General features: G+C 43.7%; 1 protein-coding gene across 1 annotated transcript in view; it reads right to left on the reverse strand.

Annotated features, from left to right (window-relative positions):
* CRIM1 (cysteine rich transmembrane BMP regulator 1) overlaps positions 1 to 19,852 on the reverse strand; it is a 180,504-nt gene that overhangs the window by 43,994 nt on the left and 116,658 nt on the right. Inside the window, exon 7 of the mRNA XM_045826977.1 lies at positions 18,394 to 18,591. Coding sequence (XP_045682933.1) covers positions 18,394 to 18,591 — 198 coding nt within the window. The remainder of the gene's footprint in view (positions 1 to 18,393; positions 18,592 to 19,852) is intronic.

The raw sequence follows: 19,852 nt of genomic DNA on the forward strand, positions 1-19,852 counted from the left end.
CTCTACCTACGCATTCACAAGTGGAAAACAGGAGGTGTGGAGAGGGTAGATGGCTTATCTGAGTTTACATAGCAACCCAGCAGCTGGCTGGGAATAGAACAGAACAAAGATTCCCGACCTCCTGTCCAGCACTCCATCCCCTAGTCCACACTGTCTTCTCAAGTTTCACCTCCCGTTCCCATGGAAGAGAGACCAAAATAAGTGTTTTCGCTGCCACTGCTAAGATCAGGAGTTCTAAATGTTTATCCGTCATCTAAAAGGGGCCATCTAAAAGGGGCCGGTGATTCAACTCTTCACAGGTAGCAGGCAACTGTGACTTTTTAAAGAGACGCTCTGCCCAGCACGCTCCCAGGAAGGATTCATGGGAACGAGGGTATGGCACACTCCCTATTTTTATTACAGCGCAGTTTAGAGAACATCTCCCTGAAAGCTTGACAAACTTTCCACTGCTACAACATTTCTAATTTCCTTCAATGACTAAAGCATCCTTTCTGACATTAACTGTAAACATCAGAAACAACAGTGGATTAAATACGGTAATGCTGCTTTCCCATATTCTCTTAAAATCTGCCATCAGTAACCTGGGTTTTGAAATCTATATAGTTTTTTTTATCACTGCACTTACTAGCTGCCCAAGATAATGATTCTATTTCAGCCTTTAGCCTTAAGACTGTCAATGTTTTGTCAAAATTATTCTAACCACAAATATCAGATAGATATGTTCCATTCAAGGAAACCACACCAGAGATTCTACCACTGAGGAAGGGGTTAGGGCTAGATTCTACAGCATTGACTTTCAACCGGTGTGCTGCAAGCATTTTACAACTTGCAACTCCTGACTATTTCATCTGGGGCACTGACCTTTACCCCTTAGACTGTCAAAGAAATGACAACAGCCAACACAACAATAGCCATCTGGTGTAAATGACTCAAAATTATACCTATTTTTTGGTCAGATTGACAAAAAATGTATTTTTTGGTGTGCCACAAATTTTAGTAATTAGTTAAGCATGCCATGAGATGGCGAAGGTTGAAAATCGGGTTCCAGAGTTATTAGAGTGGGGATCGGGTTGGGTTCCGACTGTCCGGCGCTTTCGTGAATGGCTTACAGCTGTGGAAATGTCTTCAGTATATCTACGTGGACCAGAACCTTGGGTTCTTCACTGCCATTTAGGTTTATGAGGAACTTTGGCTTTCAGAAAACATATTATAGAAAAATATATATTTGGGCAGACTGCACTGACACTGGAAATGCATAATAATGTAAGGCAGTGTGGAATTTTACTTTCAGTGAATTTTAGGGATGTTAAGAGAATTAACAGTGATGTATATGCTATTTTGGGCATGTATTATGGTGAGGGATGGGGTTAGGACTGTCATCTGTGGCTAGAAAGAAAAAGAAAAAAATTGATGGGTTGCTTGAGGATCAGAACCTCCGCACTGACATGAATAGCCCCACGTTTTATCCAAACTGCTACATCAGCCAAGTATACGGTCACAGACACATGGCAAGCACGCAGTTCTCCAGGACAGGAAATACGTTTGATGTTTCCCTGTAATATTCCAGTAACAGCTTTTGCTCAGTTTAGCAAATTAAAAAAAATACACGGAAGGCTGTTTCGTAGGTGCTGATCCTACAATGCTGCATTGTAGACACTTTAAGGTAAAACAAGTCCTATTGGGTGTCTTCCAGGCCTCAGATGATGTGGCAGAATGCAAGAAGAAAAAAAAATTATTTAGTGCCTCTAAAATTACTATTTCCCCATTCATTTATGATGCACATTAGATGGAGGAAATTGGGAAAATATGCATTTCAAATTCTGACTCCCTTAATATTAAAACACAGAAAACCCAAAACTCAACATTTATTCATGAAAGTTGTTAATCTGCTCTGGAACTATTCAATTTCCCCTCAGTAGATTAGGCTGAACACAATGACACTCTGTGATAGAGTAAATATAAACAGAAGTCTAAATTTAAAAAAAAAAACCCAACAACATTTCAACACTAGTTATTAGGTTGTAAAAAATCCGTATGGCTTTTTCCATGAAATAAATGATACAGTTTTGATTTTCACCAACATCATTGATTTGGATATTTTGAGTATGTCGGCTGTCTCCTGTTATTGGCTTCTAGTGGGTAGAGGCCAGAGGTGCTGCTAAACATCTTCCAGTGCATAAAATAGCCCATGGCAAAGAATTATTTGGCCAGAATGTCAATGGTACCAAGAAACTTCACAAACCACTTTTTGACACCTTCGATCAGTCACAACACCTTCTCCATAAACTGTTCTAATCTTCTCATTTCAGTTGTGTTTTTGCCTCTCTTGAAATAATAAAGCATAATATGGTGAAAATGCGTATTTTCTTCCATCTTCAATATTAAAATGGCTACATAAAAATGTACCAATTTTGGTAAGGTTTTTTTTTTTTTGAAATGCACACTGACATGACAGCTGTCACAATACAATCTAACAAAATCATTTCCAACGAAGTTAAAGACAACTAAGTGCTACTGGAGTCATCTTACAGAAAAAACTAAAAGGACTTTTTGGCCAATGCAATATTTTACTATATTTAACACATAAGTATTGCTTCCCTTTTCAAATACAAACTGGAACCAATTTTAAAAGCCTTTTGAGCACTGGCTGGTGTGGCTCAGTCAGTTGGAGGAGCATCTTGTACACCAATAAGGTCATGGGTTTGATTCCCAGTCAGCACACATGCTTAGGTTGTGAGTTTGGTCCCTGGTTGGAGTGCACATGAGAGGCAATTGATTGATGTTTCCCTCCCTCCCTTCCTCTCTCTCTAAGTCAATAAGCATGTCCTTGGGTGAGGATTAAAAAACAAAAGAGAGATAAAAGCCTTTTGAGGGTGATGATGCACACTTTAGGGGTGCTCCTGGCTGTTGTCCTATGTCACCAGAGTTAACTGTTGATGTGTAATGGACACAAAGGCGGCAAGCAGTTGTCGCCTGGCCTGCTGTCTGAAGTCACACATCACATTCTGCTCCCTTTCACCGTTCTCTCAGCACTGCAGTGGTCGGCTCCCTCCCGGGTGGGGCCGTGTCTACACAAGGTCTCAGTAAGAATAATATTATGTCAGAAACAGGCAACCATAAAAGATCTAGCAAAGACCTGATAGATTTTTTTTTAAGAGATCTGAATTTGCTTTCAGTCCAGTACATTAATATGTAACCTCAGGGCTGGTTCTAGTACTAACATTGGGGCAGTTTTTTTGAGAACGAAGTGCTGGAAAACTGCTGAAATTCAATTTCTTATTCCAAATATTTAACTCCACATTTGATACCATCCTGAAATAGAGCATTTAAAATCAACATGACATTTACAGTCCTCAAAGAAGAGTGACCAAGAGCTGGCTAGATTTTTTTTTTTTTTTTGCACAGTTTCTGCCCAAGGAAGGTCTTGGTAGGGGATGATGAAGTCATTTTGAAGAATCCAGGATCAGGGTACCACAGTATGCTTGTTTCTAACCCAAAATACATAAAGAAGCTTGAGGGCTGTTAGTGAATATGGAAAGCATGCATTCTGCTTGTTAGAGAATGCTGAAAGGTGTGTACCAGGAATTGTTATTAGCCCACGCTTTCTCTGGTCCCTGCAACAGCGCTTTGAGTATGGAAAAATGTCCTATATGGGTCTTGCCCTAAAAGATGCTCACTTAATCCTACGTTTCTGTGCTCTCCTATTACATGGGGTATAATACTGAAATGATATGCCAGAAAGTACATGCCTTTCTAGAAGGATGGCGGCGATGCCGTGTCCTTGACAAGTCTGGTGGTTACCAGCTGAATTCTGCTAAGACTCTTGCAGACACTGATGCATCACTGTCTATGATGCCTGCTGCTTGGAGCAAAGAAAATTGTCCCCCTTTAAACTGCTTGGGCAGAGATATGTGAGTGGGCCTCTTTCATTCTGGAGAATGAGAAAATGCTTGCACAGAGGCAAGACCTGGCGAGAGGAAATTCAAACTGCTTACAGGACCACCCTGACATTCCATCTCATCTCATACTGAATCAGCTGAGGAATTGAAGAAATACCTTAACGTCCTCCAAAGGAAGAAGGCTTCAAACTGCAGAAATTCATTGTCTTTGGCTACAACTATTTCTAAAGGGAACCCTGGAACAGCTTCTTTGTGGAGAAGGATTCTAGAAATATTTTCTGAGCCTAGAAGCAATAAAGAACAAAAATGGTGTTTGTTATGTCTACATCAGTTTGCTGTTTCCTACCCTGCCTCTGAGTGGGAATCCCAACTCTCCTCCACCTGTTGTTTTCTTGAATGGTTTTTAAAGACTCTCTTAACACCTTGCGTGTCCAAGAGCGGTTTTTACAAGAACCCTTGGAATTGTGTCAGCAGTGCAGATGGTCAACCACCAATCCTTATCCCATGTCCTAGAGAACAAAATTTCGGAAGGAAATCAATTATAATATGCAACAACGTGAACATATATTGGTTGGGGTTTTTGTTAGTTCATTAAAATTTAAAAGAGACTATTTCTTTCATATCCTAGAAAGCACAACAAACCACTGATCAGTAAAAACATTTCTAGGAAAACATTTTTCAAGATTTAGAGTGTCAGATGCTAAGTTTCTAGGACACCACCAATATTTAATATTCATGCTCAAATATTTCCCGGGAGCAGTTTTATCTCCTCAATGGGGACATTCAGGCACTGTGATCACAATTAATCTGGTCAAGAGTATAAAGTTAAAAGAAAATCATTCTTACTCCATGGCCACAGCAGGAGACCGTGAAACATATATTTGATTAGCTAAGAGAGAGAAATGTTAAGCAAATCTAAGTACACTCTCTACTTTCTTGCTTCCTGTTATTTTATTTTATGGAAAACTCTCCAAAAAGGAGAAAGGGAAGTAAAAGTTGAAATTCAATTTCAACCTTTTAAGATACCGATTCAAAGTTTTAATATCAGTTCTATTGTGATACTGGATAGTCTAACATGTTTGGGATAATTAAAGAAAAAAATATATTTTGACCTTTAGTTATTTAAAAACATGTGATAATTATGTTAACTGATTTCTGAAACTTATGTATAAATTTAAGAAATTTATACCATAATTGTTTTTTATATTTCAGGCTGATGTAGATTAAATGAAAAAATTAACAGACGCTTTTAACTTGGTGTCTCATGTGTTCTCCCACTGAACTTCTGTTTTGGAATTAATGTGTACAAGGTTCTCATTACCTTGATTACTATCAGCTGGTCATCTCTTGCAACTAATACTAATTATCTCCACTGAGAACTGTGTGAAGCACTCTTTCTGATTAGCAGCCCCAAGGCTGGCGACCTATTCGTAGCTGTTGAGTATGGGGGTTGGTTCTGGAAGAGCGTACTTGTGGGAGGGATACGGAGCCACCCCTACTGAGTCCATCAGCAGCTCTGACTGGGAGGAGGGTGAGGAGTACTAGGTCCAGGTTTCGACCATCTCTGGGAATGCTGTCTCACGGTGTTGGGGTCTGGCTGCGTGGCTGGTCTGCAGGGCCTGGATGTGGGTAGCAGCGGTCTCTAACCCTTGGTTCACCCAAATCCAAACCAGTGTAGGCATGCACACACTCACTAAAGAAAGTCTTCCTGGAAGAACCTCACTGTAGGCAAATTTCTAGAAAGATCAATTTTTTTTTTTAAGCAGATACATTCTTAATAATGGTTCGCATGCTTCACATAGCTCTTCTCTGTAAATTCACAAGCCTGCTTATTCGATTGTGAGAGACTAAGCTGAACCATTATGTTTTCTTTTTAGACTTAATTCAGGCACTCCCTCAGTATTTTGAGGGGAGGAGGGGGTTGGGAGGCTGGGGGACTGGGGGCTGATCTTGGTTAAGCCACTGGAATATCTAATGAATGGGCAAATTCCAAAGCTTTGCTCACTGGATGTGGCTGAATACATCAGGCCTCCTACAGCCCACCGCTTACTGGTAGCCTGTCCAGGCCACCAAACCGGAGACTGAGGTGGACGAGACAAAACCAAAGGAGATAACCCATCTTCCTTATTGTGTCTTCATACGCCATTCTGTTACCCAGCCGCGTTTCAAATGTGACCATAACTAGTCAGAAAATTGTTCAAGTAAATCACCAAATTGTCAACATAACTGTGGCCTGGGAAGAGAAATACTGCAAAGATGAAAATTTTTCAAATGAAGCCAGAGGAAAATCTCTATTAATGTAGACAGTAAGAAAAAAAAATTGAAGATACAAAAATTCCCTAATCTGGGAATGGGGATTTCCATGGGGTATGAATGAGTATTTTAGAAACTCCAAGTCATGGAAAAATATCTCCTACAGTTGGAGTTTTCAGATTCTTTCAGGCACTGCATATTTGGTTACCCTTTTTTCCTTTTGTATATATTGCTCGTAACAACACCTACATCCTTGTAATTTCTAAAGCACTTATCTCAGAGCAGTTTCTTTATTTTAAAATGAATGGTGTGAAAATGTTCCCATGATTTGTATTATTTTATGGTCAGCTAGAGAAGCAATCATATATTTACTTTAGACCTATTTATTAACTTTGTCTGCTTTTCCGAGGAACCTTGGCAGCTGGACATATTTTTCTTCCTTTACCAATCTCATATTTAATAGGAAAAGATGGCAGCATGATTCTGAGGTTATTATTAAAAGATCACAAAGGACAAATTAAAAAAAAAGTTTTTATATAGAGGGGGGTATCTTTTTCCAGGAATTCAGCTTGGGAAGCACTCACAAAATGATTGGATCCCAAGAATAATCTGTACCTTCTATGCTTGTCTTATATTTTATTCCTATACATTTTGTTCGTTTTCAGAGAGAACATATATTAGCAATCTTTAATGGTAAAAAATGTGCCGTATTATAAGGATATGGATATTTTAACAGCTATATTCAACTTGGGAGTGTCAGGTGGTCAGAACTGGGTGTCTCAGCCCAACACTCTGAGGAACGACCGAGCGCCCCGGAGGAAGTGTCCCCCCTTGTGTTTAGTGAACGAACAAGGAGGAAATAAAGACACCAGTGCACCTACCTAAAGTCAGGGCACGTCTTCTGACAAAGGGCCCACACTCAATGTTGTCCCTAACAGGCTGAATCTCTAATTCCCTAACTTGGAGAATCGGGCAGTGCCTTCCTCAGGACCCTCCTCACTGTGGCAGCCCCTCGCACAAAGCAGGCTGTCGGTACATGAGATCCACGGAAGCAGCATGCTAGATCAGCAGGCTGCTGTGGACCTGGCGCACTGATAATGAAAACAGTGACAATCTCCAAACCCAAGCAGTCCAAACTGAGATACTCATTTGCCTAAAATGGGTTAAGTTGTGATCTGTACCTCTGGCTTCAGAAGGCACGACAGTACACAAAGCATTGTAGGTCTCCCTTCAAAAATAACACGAAATCCGATCCCCTCACCCCAATTTCAATTACCTGGAACATTCACTTCTGTGACCACATCACTCAGTTCAGTAACTCATCTTGTTTTAGATGAGGGATGAGCACTTTTGCTAATTGCTCAGCAAACTTACCAGCAATGAAGGAAAGACTCACAAGAGGGGGAGAGGGAAGAGTTGGGACCAGAACGCACAAGTGCTAGTGATGGTGGCTCAGTGCCTGGCACGCTGTGGGGGGCTGAGTGGCTCATTCATTAACTCAGTGGGGATGTGAGTGCCACTGGCCAGGGGCCAGGGCCCAGGGCCAGATGTGCATACAGCTGGGCAAGAGGCAGGCGTGAGGGCAGAGATGGCTGGGATAGTAGCTCCCTGCTCTACATGGAGAGTAACCCTCTGCAGGTCAAGCGGGACTTGACAAGGGAAAAGCAGGCTTTCCTGGATGTCAAACAGCAAGGTCAAAATCCAGGGAGAGGCTCAGGAAAAGAACTGGACCGAAGGCTAGGCCACAAAAGCTCCAAATGACAGTAACTGGGTCTCAGCAATGAGAAGAGAGCCAAGAGCAAGAATGGCTTTTGAAACTGAGACGTGGTGATCAGGTACTTTTGCATTCACGGCCTTATTTTCCGCACCCTCTCCCCTCTCACGATGGGGGACTCAGGAGAAGCAATGACAAGGACACGGACTGGAGGTCAGAAGAGGTAGCTTGAGTCCGTCTTCTCTCATGATCTTACATGGGATGCTGACCTCTGTGGGCGTCTATAAAATGGGAGTACCCATAACCCCCACCTCACACTATCACTGTAAGCAAGGCTCAACCCCGACTGTAAAGAGGGGACTACTCTCTGAACTCTGAGGGTTACAGGAATATCACGAGTTGCTACAGTTGTTGTAACGACCATCCTGCTTGCTTGGCGCTAGAACTGGTCTCAGATGATGGCTGAGTAAATGAACTATGTGCCCTCGTGCGGGCCTCAGTTGGTCAGCTGACAAATGCTATAGTGGCTGGTTTGACATTCCGAACCCCGTCCTGCGGAACTTAAGCATCGCTTTCTATCCCTGCCAATAGTATGAAAAGCGTCTGGGATGCGGTTGGGTCCATGACGACGCCCTTTCACATGGTCTGGTGAGCTTTGGAGCGCGTTAGTGACCAGCCACTGGCGCCTTTCACATTTGCTGAGCAGCAGTCCGGTACCATTGTTTCGCATTTCGACTGTGTCCACGGCGTCTCGAACAGAACAGAAATCTCTTGGTAATCAGCTTATCCAATGTGAGTAGAAACAATGATTCAGTGTGCCTGGCTGACCCTGTTCTTCCTCCCTCATGGTGGGGGCCTCGCCTGATCTTTGGGGCTGAGGGCAAACTCATCAAAGTGTCACATACTATTTCGGTAGCTTTTAGTAGCCCTGCCATTCTCAAGCTGAAAGAGGACACAGAAGACCCATCTCTAAAAGCTGTCTTTGATCAGCAAATCTTCGTTTCAGAACCTCATTGATCTAAAACTTATGTCAACAAGGAGAGACAGTGCAACCAGCACTTTATGAACGACAACACTGGGAGCATCTCACTCGGATGATAATGTTCTCAGTGTCTCTGTCGCAGGCCTGCGGAGCGCTCCTGTTGAATCCATCCGGCCTGAAACCTGCTTGGAACCTTTTAAACACTTGGTTCCCAGAAGGCATGAGAGAGTCATGGTCTTGAAAAGATCAGAGCTTGCTGATCCTTCTCAATATCCAAGGCCTGAGGCCGTTCCAAACTGACAGCTTATCATTTTTGAACATTTTTTTTAGCTCCACCAATAAAATAGACACTCCCTGATATGCTTTAAAAAAGTGAGTTAATAGGCAGGGCCATCGCTTTCCAATGAAGGTGCAAAAGAACACCACCTCTTGCCTTCCTACTGATGCCCAACCTAAGGGTGGCAATGACCACAGGGCAAGGCACAGGCAACTGGGAGGCACCGAGTACATTCATTCACAGGCATGACATACACCTTGCTTGATCCCAAAGCACCTCCAAGGCAGCCTCAAATTATGCCACACATGTAAATTCTTCTGAAGGGAGGAAATGAAGGCCAAGGTCCATTTTAAGTAGAAAAGAATATACTGCAGCCAGGGGTGAGGTCAGCATACAGGGTGGATGCTGTGAGGTCCTGTCTGGTTGGGGAGGTGTCTTACAGACTCAACTGCCACTTTGCTCCAGCAGCCAAGGCAAAAAATCACACCCAGTGCACTCCATGACTCTCAGGGTCCCCAAGGACCAGCGCTGGGTGGCCTAAGAATTTTCTGGGGGGTTCTCAGTTCTGATTCACAAAGGTATGGCAAAATAAGAGCTGGGACCTTGAACTGAATCTCATTTTTAATTGGTGGCTATGAAAACATTCTGTGGTCTTCAATGGTCTGGATACCTGAATTGGGCTCTGTTTCAAACCTCTGTGACACTCCAAGCGAATCTCTCAGAGGTGAAAGTAAAATTCACCTGATCCTGTAGCTGGAAATGCTAAGTAAAAATTTGGTCAAACTGCTCATTCAGCTCAATCTTGAAATTGTGTACAAACGGAAGGCATCGCCATCGCCCGTGTTTCTGACACACTTCCAAAAAGTGCGAAGTGTTCACTCTCACTCATGCCACATTCAATTTACATCAAAGGATGGACGAACCAACCCCTGGAGAAAGGCCAGGCACTGCCGAGTCTCCTGGTATCACATTTCCAATCTGCATGCTGACAGGCACAGGGGGTACTGGGAATCGCACACTGAGAGGCTGACACGTGGGGACGATCCGGCTCCCTGCCGCCTCTGCAGCCACAACGGGTGATCCATCGATGGGCAAGGGACACTCTTTTTTAAACACTTTCCTTCCTCCAGTCCTCGCTGTTATTTCATGACACCATCGTGCCAGACATTGTACACATCTGTGTGACATTTTATCTTCGACGCTCAGATGGACACGGCACAAAAAATGCTTCTAAGGGGGTCTTCAAAAACAATTCACTATCTCTAATGCTGACCCTCAGGTACTAAACAGCACCCAATCACCTTGTTCTTACAAGATGAATTTAAGGCTATACGGCAGAACAGTTTAAAACGGTATAATCAGAAGTGGAGTCAGATAACTAAAATATTAGAAATTCATTATATGGAATCACCACCTTTTTAAAAAAGTTATTTCCATAGGGAAATTATTTTAGCCTAATTAATTGGAACATATATTTGAAGGAAGCACCTGAAATTCCACAAAAACGTTGTGATATCATATATGCCCATTTAAATACACATGCCTCTGGCCCCCACAAGTCATCGACATACCACGTAGTAAGTGACTTGATTTTTTAAAAAATGAGCACACCACAAGGGACACTTACAACTAAGTGTTATTGCTAAAAGGACTCACTTTGGGAGACTATATTCTTGTGCTAGAATGCTGTTCATGTTAAAATTCTACTTGAAACTTCTCTTCAGAGTTGCTCTCAGAGCAAATTACCGTGTCATGGAAGACAAAGTGCCTTTATTTTACTGGTACTTTTTGCTTCCTCTGAACAATTTAACCCAGCTCGATCACTCACCTTTCCACTAGACTTAGATGAGAATGACTCTGACTATTTCCTAGCATCTGATACACCTTTAAAGCTGGGGGCTTACAAAGCTAAAAATATTCCGAAGGATGTACTTACTGCAAGCTCTCACATAAGTTAATAGGTACGAAAAAAATTCTGAATGATCGTATTTCCACAATAACTGTACAGCTTCCCCATATAACTATTTAAAATGAAGACCTCTTCACTTGAATATGTAAATCTTGGCATGTGTAAAAATAATTGCATTACTGTCTAGCTGGACCTTGTATGGGGGAAATAAACAAGCTTCCCCTGAAAAGTGCCGTCAGGTGCATTGAGACCCTTCTGGTCCTTAGAATAGAGGCAAACAGAGGTGATAAAGACAAGAATTTAACAATCAGATGGTATAAGAAAGCCACGGTGAGGTAAAGCCAAAAAGCTCTTGAAAACTAGAAAACGTGATTACTAGTTAAAAGTATTAAATTCTGTGAGGTTGACCAAAGCCAAGAGGAAGCCAATTCTGCTACTTCCGGTCAGCAGCTGTACCAGGAAGAGGAGGGGATCTCTCTGGTCCGAGTCGGCACGCCTTTTCCGAAGGGCACGGCTCTTAATGACCTTCAGTAACTCCTGTTTGGTTACCTAAGAGTTGTCTCCTGTCCAAAAGAGCTTAACACAGTCTCAGTAGAGACTGTGTTTATTTAAGTTTGCTGGAAAAACATTCCTATCATTTCAAGAATGACTAAATATTTTTCATTCACATAGTTGGCATTCCAGACTCTGTTTTCCTGCCTCTGTTGATTAGATGAAAATTAGCAGGCCTGGGTCTGAACCATTAGCTTCAATTATTATCTCAGTAGGAAAATTATGAGGCTCCCAGCAGTAATGCCCTTTTAGGTATGGGAAAGAGAGAGAGGGTGGGGAAATAAAGAGGCACCTGCCCCCTTGCAGGCCACTTGAGCAGGAAATACCTGACAGCTGTGACTCTGAATGCTGGACCATCGGAGGCAGAGGTTTGTCTGAGCGTGTGTTTCAGAATCAGCCCTGAACAATGACGTTCTCATGTTATTTGGAATATCTAAAGGCATTTTAAAATGACCAGGGAAAATCAAAGCACTAGGAAATTCATCCATAAGCCATTTCTGATGCTCGGGTTCAAGACACAGGCTAACACATGGTCACTGCTTTGCATTTGCTACTCACCATATGACCTTGTTTGGACAAGCAAAAAAAAAAAAAAAACAACCCCAAAACAAAAAAACAGACTGTGCTATATTTTAACTTCCATTTATGGAGCTAGTTTCCAGGATACTTAGAGTTAAAGGATGAAACAACATGCCTAGGATTCTTTGAGATATTACGAATATTTGGTTATTTTTGGCCCACTAATGGTGGCATGGGATATGGGATTGAAGCCACGCCACCTATAAACTGAGCTTTGATCCCCGTGGTGTATGCACCGGGATGGTAATATCATGAGGCCCTGTGGCATCTTTGACTTCACTGCCTCTCAGGTCAGCCAAACTGTGTTTGACTCTTTGCCACAGAAGCAGTAGCTTAATCATCGGAGATACTGTTCAGTGAGAAAGTATGATGGGCAGGGCCGAAAACATTTTTTCTGGTTTCAAGGAATTCCTGCCCAGATATGTGCCTGGTACAGACTTTTCTGGCGGCCTGGTAAACGTTGCGTTTGAAGGACAGCTTGGTTCAAACTCTATCATCAGCATTTACGGGAAAGAGTACAGTGCTCCTATGAAACTCGGACGGATGAGGAGAAAGAAGGGCAGTACGTTTGACAGCTCGCGGACTCCAGCCCTTCAGAGCTGAGAATGCAGCACGCACTGTGTCGGGGGGGCTGGCACTGAAGTGGCTTACGAAGTCCACAGGGGTCAGGAAATGCCCGACACCCTCTCCTCAACCCCTTCCTAAGTAGGTCCAGGACTCCCCAGGTGAGGGGGCCAGGAGAGTGAGGTGGCAGGAGGAAAGACAGCTGACTGTCTGGTTCAATCATATTTCATTCTAAATCCAGAGAATTAGAAGTAATCCGGGCACAGGAAACGTCTCAGCCCTCCACTTCAAGGCTTGGCTAAGTCTAGCAGAATTACTAGGCCTGCCTGAAACTCAGCTCGGCTTTGGACAACAGCTCTGCCAACAACACTCATTTCAGTGTTCATTGTAGAAAACTTTTAAAAAGTACTGAAGTATTAATATGTAGAATAATGGGACACTCATACACCCACTACCCAGCTTTGATGATCTACAAATAACTCTTCGATTTACCTCTGAAATGGGATATGGATTTTGCTTTTGTCTCAGAGAAAGAGAAGGAGTAGAAAGGAAATTACCCATTCACCCCACCAGAGTTTGCAGTTTGCTTACTGGCAACCCAAATCACTGAATGTTACCCTGTAAAGTACTACCTATGTTGCTGTAAGTTTCTGAAGAGTGATACTCTTGGTATCGGCTCTGAAATCCCCATGGTCGTCACAGCCATCAGCTCCTCCCGGTAGGAGATCACACGCACTGGGCCTGAAGAGCAGCCAGCTGGGTGGGATCCAGCCACAGCTCAAGAGGCGGCGGCAGATCAAGCCTGACATTAAGACTTCTCTCTCGCATCAGGTGTCGCAGCCAAGCTGGCCTCACACCTGCCCACATTTCTTGCATTTCTTTATTTAGTCATCATGGGCAGGCCACATACATCTCGCAACCAAAAATTCCCTCCCTAACACCTTATCTTACCTTTATAAAACAAACAAAATGTTTCATGGAACATGGTACTCTGCCCTTAGGGTCTCTCTGACATTAAGAATCAGCTTAGGCTGCATGTGTATCTGATGTAACCGGGAAAAAAATAGCAAATTATTCTCCACAGCTAAGTGTGATGTTAAAATAAAAATTCTCGCCTGTGGATGTAGCTGAACTAACAATGCAGCGGCACCTACACACTCGCAAGGCGTGTCTCAGAAGCAGTATATTGAACATGACAGTGGGCATTAGCCTCGGAGGGCCTGGAGAGGCCCCATGAGAACTCTGATTCCAGACTTCGGGGGCTGAACTGGGAGAGAACAAGCCACGCCTCACACCCAGGCTTGGAAGGCTGCGTGGCTGCTCCTGGAGGAGGGATGAAAGCTCAGTGCTTATCAGGAGGTGAGTGGTCAGTGTGACGCTAAATGGTCTAACTTGCCGCTAGACATCTCAGTCCACTCTGCGTTCTGGTCTCAAAGCACGTTTTCACATATAAGCATTCTATCGTTATTCTCTCTTCAACTGATCAGAGGTCCCAATGGCTATCAGCGTCCGAGGCTCTGGTTAGGAGATCCTGTGCCTGGGTCTGCAGCCTGACTCAGTAAGAGGAGTCTGCTTGTGATTGGCTAGCCTGGTCTTCCTAACTCACTCACTCATCATTTATTTGCTGACAATTCTGAGCACCTCCTGACCTGGCACGTGCTGTTTTAGAGATCCAAACGAATATGGGACATTCCTAGCTGACAGGTGATGCAGCCTCTCTTGGACCACTGGCCAGCTGGGGGTGTGGTAGTGCCCTGTGCATATCACGGGCAGTGGGCCTTGCAGAGCCCAGAGCCTGGGCTTCGGGGACACACTGCTCTGCTACTTTGGAGCTCCATGACCTTGGGGAAGTTACATGACTTCTGTACTTTGGTTTCTGGGATGCTAATTTGGGATTCAGTATCTGCAAGAGAGGGAACTTGTAAGGAACAAATGTGCTGATGCTCCCGCAGCACTTAGGCCTGGCTCATGGTCAGTGTGCAAGACATGTCAGCTACTGTTCTTAAGGGTTATAAATAGGTGATGCGAACAGTGCTGGATGCTGAGGAAGACCTAATTGTGCTCCCTTCTTTTTAGTTTTGAAGGAGATAAGGATATAGCTTCCAGATGTACACTTAAATTGCAAACTTCATATGCTATTCCATGCATTTCCATCTTAGCTCTTTACAAGAGCCAGAAAATAAAAACGATGTGGTTGATGAACAAGAGAAGGAGGAGAGGAAAAGTAGCAGACTCACAATCATGAGGACACAATCAGTTACAGACTCACCAACAGGGATGGCTTATCTGTACACCTGAACTGGGTGTTGACAATAACTTGGTAAGACTTAACCATGAGAGCCCTTAAGTGCCCATTTAAAAAGCACTTAGGTACTTGTGAATCGAGTGAGCTGTCAAGTGACCGCCTGGTCTTTGCAGGCCCCCAGGATCATGTCTCCAGTGCTCCAGGAGTAACCAAGCACATCATGTTGTCACTTGGAAGGTATGTACCTTTAATAAGAACCACAGCCACTACACAGTCCCTCCTCCCTGCGAGTCCTACACACCATGTTTGGTAATGCAGTCATTTAGAAAAAAATCTAAACCTGCAATCTTTGTGTGGAGTCCTTTCATAGAATTGCAGGCTCTGACTATGTACCTTGGGACTGCAGCTAATAGGGCGAGGGCCAAAATTTGTTATGTAACTGTGTGCAGAGGAATTTATTGTGTGGATAACCTGCATAAACACTGGTGTTTCTGTTTTTCTCTAAATAATGCTGGATGATTGTGTTTTACACATTAACCTTGCTTTTATCTTATTTTATCCAATCCTTTTGCTACATTCTGATGTCACCGGAAATCCCTTTTAAATATGCTGCTGAGAAAAATATTTTCAAATAGTTCGACAGACTCTCTTGGATCCTACAAACTAAATAATGCAACTCATTCACCTTGTATTATTTTGTAAGTTTCTTCTTCTTCTTAATAAAAAACAACCTTGGAGTATCATTCACCTTATATTATTTTTAAGTTTCTTCTTCTTATTAATAATAAATGACCTTGTATAGTAGCACCATTATCTGAAGCTGTGCACTATTGTTTGATTCCACACCAAAAGAATCTTTCTGGGCTCCTATTACATCTTAAAATGGGGGCGGGGGTCACCGAAAAGCAAACAAAATCTTACATGAAGCTCACTACTTACCTAAGTTGAAAACAAAAATAAGACATACAAAATAAATTAGTTCCCTGAGAACCAGATAGGGAACCTTTGAAAGGATTTGATGAAGAGTGTGAAGGAGACACAAAGGAACCAGGACCAGAAGAACCTGCGATCTTGGGATAAAGACGCTAAGTTCTGTGAGGCGGGGGCCTGGCCCCGGCACAAGGCTGAAGCAGCAAATCCAGGATGTGTCCCGAAGTTCCCCTTCCCTGAGGTCCCCACGTGGGAGGAGAGGGCAGGTGGGAGGTCACGTCAGAAACACCTGGGATCGCTGTCAAACTGCAAATGATTTCCTCCCCTTAACCACACTCCTATCTCTCCCAGCATCAGCAAGGGAACTAAAAACCGGGGCGTGAGTAAACTGAGATGACATCCGGGAGCAGCGTGAGCAGACAAAAATGTAGCTGAATCCAACAGATTGCTGTATCCCAGCTCAGGCTCCATACTGGCAACTGATCTTGGAGGAAGTGATCTAAACCTCGCTAAACTTTAATTGCTGCATCTCCAAAATGGACTAATCAGGTCTTCTGCACAGTGGTGTTGTAAGGATTCAGTGAAATCAGGCACACATACAAACCACTCACCCCACGTAATCTGAACACGGACATTCTTTGTTTCCTGGGTTAAATTAAAACAGCCTAAACATTTTCTGTGAAGTAAACCGGGAGCTGTCCCTCATTCATCTTTGAGTCCAATGGCATTTGTGAATTACGGGAAGTTCTTAATAATGTTTTGGAATCAATGGCCAACCAAAGCTGCCATTCTTTTCTCAAACGGTGCGAGATTAGATTATAGCTCTGCATGTGTTGCAGACGCCCAACTCGAAGTGATCAAAGTAGCATTCACCGCCCATGCAAACAGCTACAGACGTAGGAATGAATCAGTTAGTTTCACGTATATTCAGTTCTGCTTACCAACTGCTCTCCTCTCTTCACAATACCTGTGCTAGTGGTGAGGATGAATGCAGCAGAAGGGCTGTGTTCCCTCCATTTCCTTTCAGAAAGGCCCTACATTTTTTTTTACACGTTTTCATAGTCTTACTTTCCACTTACGATTCAAGATTCCTGAAGTTAAAGCGTTAGTGCTTACTGGATTACATATTTCTGCTTTTAATTTTTCTTACGTTATCATGCACACATATATACTTAAATATTTCAAGTTGACAACAGATCGCCTCTAATTCTCAGGGATACACAGTCCCACCTTCATCTGTTTTGACAAGGCACCCTTTCTTGCAAAGCCAAGTGTACACCAGGCACACATATTTCGGTACACTCCTTTTGCCAGGACCGAGCCACTCGCTGCCTTTAGGGGATGGGAGGGGCACACATGTGAGGAAGTGGGTGATTTCCACAAGACTGGCCGGTCATCTGGAAGCTGTAAAGTTGTGAAGTGTGGCAGCTGTGCTCTGAGTAGGGTGATGGTGAGGGAGTTGGTGATGTCAACGGAACTGGAGTCCTCGGGCTTACATTTTTATACGATTTTTAAGGTCATTAATAATGCTAACCCCTCAGAGGTTAATGAAGCAAGCCAGGCAGACTCTGAGATGCGAGTTCACAAACATTTTGGTAGAAGCAGAAGACTTCTTGATAGAGGACGGGGTTTACTGAACGAATTTCTGAAAAGAGCCGTGAGTTCCTTAGTAGCTGTTCCCCCCCCCCCCCTAAAATTCTAGAAGGATTCATCTTCAATACAGATTAATTTCTGACACACTTCAGTTCACTTTACTATGCAAATATGCTTAATTACGAATATTCTGTATTGGGTTGGTCAGTATAAACATTCAACCTCTTTTCTGTACTAGCAGAAATGGACAGAGGATTAAGACCGGCGTGCATGAGTGTGTAAAGAATCTTCCCAGGATGTGGGAAACGGACTGAAATAGAGGTTGAGACATGAGACTGGTTCAGGATGCCTCAGGCTCCTCTCCATTAAACAGGGCGACAGGTAGGGAATGTAGGAAGCAAGACGTAAGTACAAGCCTGAGAGGGACCGCAAAGCCAGTGCCACCTCAAAACTGGAAGTAGGACAGGTGCTCAGAGTGAGGACAGAAGGCAGTGAAAACTGCTTCTGATGGCTCCAGGCTCTTTTTCCAGCGGCTCAGACTCCTGGGCTTATGGGAGCATCACAAGTCGAACATGCTATGCTGGAGTCACAGGTCTTATTTCCAATTTTATTTCACTGACCTTTGGATGTTAATTGGACTTGAAGTGAACTGAATGAAAATGTATGCATTCTTGTGAAGTATTCAGAAAACTGTATCTGCAGTGGTAAAACAGACCCCACGATTCTCCTCTGTAAATTTGCAGCATTTCCCCCAAATGATAAATTCATCTGCAATTGGTAAGGGCATGAGGAGAACCTTATGCCTGAGGAAGTAACCAACCAACGAGAACATAATGGTGGAAGCTCATCCCACACGAGACGCTCGCCAGGCACCCGGGAGGATCGACAAGGCTTACCTTCGCACACGGGGCAGCACTCCCCAGGCACTTTGACGGGGTTCATGCAGTTCTGTCCACACACCGTGGCGACGCAGTGGGGCTCTCCGTTGATGCACTGGCAGAACGTGCAGTCGTCTTCCCGCCACCGGTCTCCGTGGGCACGGATCTGCCCACTGGCATAGCAGCCGGCGGGGTTGTTAAAAGGATACACTGGATCTGAATTAAAGCATAAGTTCACGGTAAAATCGAGGGCATTCTATATGTCTTATCTCTGCCTAAATGTAGGCACATTTCTCCCAGGTTCCAGTTATCAGCAGTTCTTTTCCAGCTGTGAGCAGCAGAAACTCAGGGTTGCACAAGGTATCTGTCTCTCCGGGGACATGCAAAAGCCGCTGTCACACTGAATTTATGTCCACCCCCAAGCACACAGGACCGGGAATCCGCAGCATAAAAACCAACTGTTGGTGTTATCACTTCATAAAGTTGCACAACTTTGGGCACGGAGCTGGGGGTTGGTAATTAGAAAACTCAGATCCACCTTAGGCTCTGACAACGCCTTCCAAGTTGTCCATTTACATGTTTATCACACCTCAATTTCACTCCCTGTGAAGTGGAAAGGATAATGCCCCCGTCTAACTTCGAAGTGATAATGTTACTTCCAGGACAAACGGAACTCTATCTCATGGCGCCTGGGGGTCCGTGTGGACAACAGTGAGGAGAGCACAAGCTCTCCCTGTGGCCTTGCTCACAACAAGGCTGGTTGAGACATACTGTGGGGGTCACTGCTTATGCCCTGCAGGGAAAACTAAACCCACACTGTGTTTCTCCCCGTGAGCTGGGCAGCCAAGTGAGGATGAACGACACAAGCAGCCAAGGCAACTATAAAATAAAATGTTTTCTGAGGTTGTCGGACATAAATGCTGCATACAAGGTCCCCAAATACCATGGTAATGGGAATGACTAGATAAATCACTCAATTTCCTTTTTTTTTTTTCCAGAAACACATAAAATCTGGTCTCAACAAGCAAGTGCTGCTGTGATGGGAGGGAAGTCCACACAATTCTGAGTTTGGTCCTCTGTATTCTAAAGAGGTCACAAGGCATTCTAAGAAAGAAGCCAACATTCAGAATCACGCAGCCATCTCTTTAGAAAGCCAATCTTCCAGAGATGGAAGTGGCCGAGAGCCCTGAGTGAGATAAGACTTTACAAATTCCTTTATAAAGATGACGTGGCATACTTCATTTCTACTTTGAGCCTGGGCCTGAATGCTAGGAAGCGAGACATAACCAGGTCTGTGCCCAAACAACTGTCCTGATTACTGCACAGAGGTTCACAGCCACGTTTTCACACCACCACCTGCTATGCAGTTTCAGAGACAACTGCTGACTGCGGGAAGGCTGGGAACAAATCCATGGGGAAGGTTCAAAGCTTGGTGTGGTTTTTAAAAATCCCAAAGACATCTAAAGAGTGAACCACC

Source organism: Phyllostomus hastatus, unplaced genomic scaffold (genome assembly GCF_019186645.2).
Source record: "Phyllostomus hastatus isolate PE091 unplaced genomic scaffold, TTU_PhHast_1.1 phas_scaffold_78, whole genome shotgun sequence".
In the NCBI taxonomy this organism is placed as follows: domain Eukaryota; kingdom Metazoa; phylum Chordata; class Mammalia; order Chiroptera; family Phyllostomidae; genus Phyllostomus; species Phyllostomus hastatus.